The sequence below is a fragment of the Triturus cristatus genome, chromosome 4_2 (genome assembly GCF_964204655.1).
Source record: "Triturus cristatus chromosome 4_2, aTriCri1.1, whole genome shotgun sequence".
NCBI classification, from domain to species: Eukaryota; Metazoa; Chordata; class Amphibia; order Caudata; family Salamandridae; genus Triturus; species Triturus cristatus.
The window spans coordinates 862,799,438-862,805,203 of NC_140586.1; the positions used below are offsets into that span (position 1 = coordinate 862,799,438).

General features: G+C 54.0%; 1 protein-coding gene across 1 annotated transcript; it reads right to left on the reverse strand.

Annotated features, from left to right (window-relative positions):
* Positions 1 to 987: 987 nt before the first annotated feature.
* Positions 988 to 3,558, reverse strand: LOC146835273 (uncharacterized). The gene is made up of 2 exons (XM_085599969.1): positions 2,860 to 3,558; positions 988 to 2,064 (listed from the first exon to the last, which is right to left on the reverse strand). Exons 1-2 carry the CDS (start codon positions 3,556 to 3,558, stop codon positions 988 to 990), a joined length of 1,776 nt encoding a protein of 591 aa, XP_085456095.1.
* Positions 3,559 to 5,766: the final 2,208 nt, after the last annotated feature.

The window sequence follows — 5,766 nt, forward strand, 5'->3', positions numbered from 1 at the left end:
TGGTTCTGAGGCTGCAGGTGTCGTAATGAGCGTCGCGGTGAGACCTTGGTGGCCAGATTCGGGGTCACAGTTGCCGGTGGAACGTCATCGGGGTCTTTGTCCACTCCAACACAGGCCAGGCTTGTCCAGTGCAGGGTGTGCAGGCTTTGCGGTTCCGTGATGATGCCAGGAGTTTGAAACTTGCTTTGGGCAGAGCTACTGCTCATTTGCCTCCCATATGATCTGAGTCACAAGGTAGCCAGGTCCTCAGGGGTTTGTGATGTTGCTGGCCACAAGTGGGTCTGGGCTGTGGCAGGAACAGTTTTTTTTTTTTTTCCTTTGTCTGGGCGTCATTTCTGGTTCAGATACATCAATCGTCACCTTCCACAACACCCTTTTTGCTCGTCAGTCGTTGGTAACAAACTTGGCAACAAGTGCGCAAGCTATCCCGTTGACCTTTAACCCGTGAAGGGAAAAGGTCACGTTAGTCAAATACATACAGTAAATTTTTACATTTACTCTACCTGTCTTCATCTTCCCTCTCCTCTCTCCCGTTGCCAGACTGGTTCCTGGATTGAAGGGAAGAAAAGAAGAAAAACAGTTTAGTGGCCCCTCTAGGGCCCCCCCCCCCATTTAAGGGTTTGGGGACCCCTTCGGGTCCGCTGTCGTCGCCGTCGTTGCCTGAGTCTTCCAGGGCCCCCCCCGTGCAAGGGTACAAAGGGACCCCTTTGGGTCCTCAGGTTTCGTCGTCGCTGTCTCCATCTGATCTGTCCAGTGCTGCGTAGTCTCGCAGGAGGCTGTGGATCATTTTACGGCATGCCAGGGTCGATGTCTCCTTTTTCCCTACTACCAGGCAGTTTCTGGAAAACAAGAGAACATCTTTAAAACAACACAGGAGCCTCCAGCAACCCCGGAGGTTTTCTAGTGCATGTGTCCCTGGGAACAGTCCATACATCACAGAGTCAGCAGTGATGCAGGTCGTAGGTATCCAGGCCCTAAGCTCCATGCCTAGAAGAGATGGTATGTTGTTTCGTCCACGGTGCACCCTCTCGGGCAGGACTTGTATCGGTTGAGCCCCCTTGCGTGCATGAAGGCTCTCACGGGGAGTCCCCCTTGTATGGCCATCCAGGCGATGTCCTTGTGTTGGTTTGTCAGGCGCTTGGATGCGACGTTTCCCCACACGTGGTCTGCTGTGGCTGAGGGGAGGGAGCCGATCGGCTCACTGATCTCTCTTGCACGTATCAGGCGTTGGAGAAGTTTTGGAGTCCACATGACGGGGCGAACTGCCACACAGTCATACTCTCGCACAAACTTTTCCGCTTCCTTGTAGAACCACGGGGTCTCCCAGTTGTACGGGACGGCACTCACCCACTCTGCCCATCCAAGGCGCCTCCACGTTGACAGCAGGAAGAAGCGTGCCATCAGAAAGCCGGCGTGGCTCTCATCTTTGGACCTCAGGGTGTTCCTTATGCAGTGGCACACGAAGGTCCCTCTCAGGATGGTTGCGATGTCTGGCACTCCTTTGCCTCCCTTGTCGTGGGTCTTGAACATCACCGCCCTCTGCACTCTGTCCATCTTCGAGTTCCAGATGAAGTAGAAGATCATTCTCGTGATGGCCTTAGCTGTTCTGGTCTGCACTGGCCATACCTGAGCGACGTACTGGAGCACTGGCAGGATCTCGTTCCGCAGGACCAAAGACTTCCCTTCGATCGTCAGCTTCCGGAGGCTCCAGAGTCCCAGCTTCTGCCTAGTCTTTGCTAGTCTTTCCTCCCAGGTCTTCTCCGCTGCACCGTCTCCGCCGAACCAGACTCCAAGGATCTTCATGAAGTCCTGCTTAATGGGGAATGGCAGTGGGTCTCGGGTCGGGGTCCAGTGTCCGAAGAGCAGGGTTTCGGACTTGGCGCTGTTGATCTTTGCTCCAGACGCCTTCCCAAACTCGATACAAGTCCTCTCTAGCTCCTTCACAGACGGTCCGTCTGCGCAGAATACGGAGACGTCGTCCATGTAGAGGGAGCACTTCACTTCTCCTCGTCCTCCGCTCCCTGGTACTTTCACTCCTCTGATGTTCCTGTTTTGCCGGATGCGCTCGGTGAGGAGTTCGATCACACAGATGAACAGGAGGAGGGAGAGCCGGCAGCCCTGCCTCACACCCGACAGGACGGGGAACGGATCGGTTCTCCAGCCATTTACCAATGCCGTGCTGGAGATGTCTCTATACATTGTTTTCACCACGTCACAGAAGAAGTCACCCAGTCCCAGAGCTCTGAGTGTCCGGTCCATGAACTCATGGGAGACGCGGTCGAACGCCTTTTCCTGGTCCAGGCTGACCAAGGCCGTCGGGACCTTGCGGCCCTTGACGTACTCGATCGTGTCCCGGACCAGGGCCAGACTGTCCGCGATCTGCCGTCCCGGTATCCCACAGGACTGGTCAGGGTGGACTATCTTCTCTATCACTTACTTTAGGCGGTTGGCCATCACCTTTGCGAGAATCTTGTAGTCCACATTGAGGAGAGAGATGGGCCTCCAGTTCTTGAGGTCTTCTCTCTCTCCCTTCTGCTTGTACAAGAGTGTTATCATACCCTCACGCAGGGATTGCGGCATACTACCCTTGCCCACCACTTCCTCGTAGAGGTCTAGCAAGTCCGGTCCGATCAGATCCCACAGTTCGACATAAAGTTCCACTGGGAGACCGTCGTTTCCGGGTGTCTTGCCTCTCTTGGAGGTCGTAGCGGCCAAGTGCAGCTCTTCCAGGGTGAAGGGCGCGTTCAGGCCCTCTCTCTCTTCCGGACCCAGTGTCTTCGAGATCCCCCCTAGGAAACTGTCCGCCTGGTCTCTGTCTGACGACTTTGGTGAGTAGAGTTCGCCGTAAAAGTCTGTAACGACTTTCATGACTTCCTCTTTCTCCCCTTGGAGGTTGCCCTCCGAGTCCCGAAGCTCAACCAGCGGTGTGTGGGTCGAGTGAAGTTTCTTGAAGAAGAATGAGTTGCATTTCTCGTCCTTCTCTAGGTTCTCGGTTCTGGTCCGGAAGATGATTTTCTTAGATTCCACCCTAAAGTGCTCTGCGAGCTCTTTTCGGGTTTCCTCCAAGTCGTCACCCACGTCCCATCCCCCAAGCTCGAGTTCGTACAGTTGCTGCAGTTTGCTCTGCAGTTTCCTGAACGTCCTCTTCGTTTCCCGTGCAGCAGCTCTGCTTGCATCCTGGAAGAAGCTTCGGAACCTGTCCTTCACCCATTCCCACCACTCGCTGGCGGAGTGAAAGAGGTCCTTCATGTCCCTCCCCTCTATGTACGCGGTTCTGAGGTTCGCCACTAACTCCTCGTTTTCCAACAAGGAGCAGTTCAGTTTCCACGATCCTGGTCCGGCGGGGAACTTCCCTGTAAGTTCCCCCTCGAAACTGACTGCTCTGTGGTCAGAGAAGTGGACGGCGACCATGGAGCTTCGCCCAGGCTTTACTGTTGGGGAGGTGAATAGGAAGTCGATCCGTGAACGCACGGATCCGTCCGGCCTACTCCAGGAATAATTCCTGGCGTTCGGTCCCAAGCACCCGATGGCATCATGGAGGGACGCCTCGCCTATCATCTCCACCAACAGCCTGGACGTCACGTCCATCCCTGCAGAGCCAGACCCACTGCGTCCATCCAGCTCTACTATGCAGATCCACAACAATTCAAAATCCACCCTCAGGGTAACCCGTGTCTACATAGCCTCCAGACCCCGAACACAGTTCTGCATCTCCATCACCAACTTTGTCGGTACACACACGCCATCACATCCACAGACTATATCCTTCACGTCGGGCTGAACTTCCACCTCGTGTCCATTGACGGCACCGTATCCACCACCCTGACCGCCACCCTGGCCACCCTCAGGATCATACAACTTGTCACAACACCCACCCACCACAACAGCCACACGCTTGACCACATATTATCCGCAAGCTCCCACGTCTACTCCAACCACCCAGTCAACCTCCACTGGAACAACCATCAACGCAGCAAATTCGCATTCCATGAAGACACCACCCGCCACCACACCCTACAGATCCACTGGCACTGCTGGAGCACAGTCACAGAAGCACAGCTAACCATCAACCTTGCCTAGAGCACAACCACCCACACTCACTTCAGCGCCCAGAACGTCAGACATGGGATAGGCAACAGCGCAAACCCACTCGCCCAGATTAAGACACACTCCAACAGACACACCAGCAAGTGAGCCAGCTGGTTCAATGCAGAACACCAGGCCTCAATGCCGCCCTGCCATGAGCTAGTGAAGAAAGACACCATCAACTCCACAGATACGCAATTGGGCCTCCTTCAAAGACCGCATTGCCAACAACGCACACACCAGCTAAGTGCTCTTCAACCTAGTGAAAGAACTCTCCTAAACCAGCTCCAACAACAACACCATCCCACCTTTGCAAGACCTGTGCAACTCCTTAGTTACTTTTGTCCATCGCAAGGGTGCAGCCATCCACGACAGCTACAACGCCACGACTGCCACGACTAGCACTGAGGCCTCCATCACCACGGATCCCATACACGGCAAGCCCCTGCTCTCCTGGACCAACGTAAATAACACAAACACAATGCACATCTGGTACTACATCCACTACGGATCTACGTCAGGCACATGCCCACACCACATCTGCTCCAAAGCCAGCCCCACCATTGCACCCCATTTCCAGATGAGCATCAACATCTCCCTTGTAAATTCAACATTGACGTCGAGCTGGAAGCTCGCCGATATCAACCGCTTACTCAACAAACAAATGACTGACCCCAAGGACCGCCTTTTGCTTCCGTCCCATCTCCCTGCTGCCATTCGTGTGAGGTGTCATTGCGAAGACCATCAACAGACAACTGACCCACTAACTCTATGGGAACAGCATCCAGGATCCGTCCCATTTGCGCATCAGCGGCAACTCCTGCAGCAAACTGGACACATCTCCGCCGCCAATGACATAATGCCACAGATGGACAACAGTGAAAGAGCAGCACTCATTGACCAGTATCTGTGATTTGACTTCAACACTGTCTTGCACTGCACACTATGCACACACATACACGACAACGAGATCCGAGACAAGGCTCATGACTGGACAGACTCCTTCCTCTGGACAGACTCCTTCCTCTACGGCAAAACCCAGTCCACCCTCCTCCACACTTCCTGCTCAGAGTGCACAGTAATCTTCTGCGGATTACCCCAGGGCTCATCCCTCACCCAACATTGATCTACATGTACATGTCAACACTTACACATGTTACCCAACTGCCCAACCTCAACATCATCTCCTACCAGAACATCAGCCAGCTGATCTTCTCCCTCACCATGGCCACCCTCACTTACACAACCATACACCATGTAAGACGTTGCTGAGTGGACGAAGGACTGCCAACAGGAGATGTACATCAGACAAGATAGAAATGCTCATTCTCAACTCCACCCCCTACGCATGAGGCACCTCCTGGTGTGCGGCAGCCCTGGGAACAGATCCAGCAACAACCACCCACGCATGCACCATGGGGTTCAACATCAACTCTACTCTCTCCATGCCAAAGCAGTAAAACAACATCTCGTCCTCCTGCTTCATCACCCTCCAGATGCTTGTCAAGTTCAACAGGTGGATTACCACCATGAAATGGAGTATAGACACACAGGCACTCTGCAGTAGCAAGTTGGAATACAGTAACATCCTCTATGCAGGAGCCTTGACCAAACTCTAATAACAACTTAGATGCATTAAAGACGCCTCTGCATGCCTGCTCCTCAACCTCCCTCGACGAC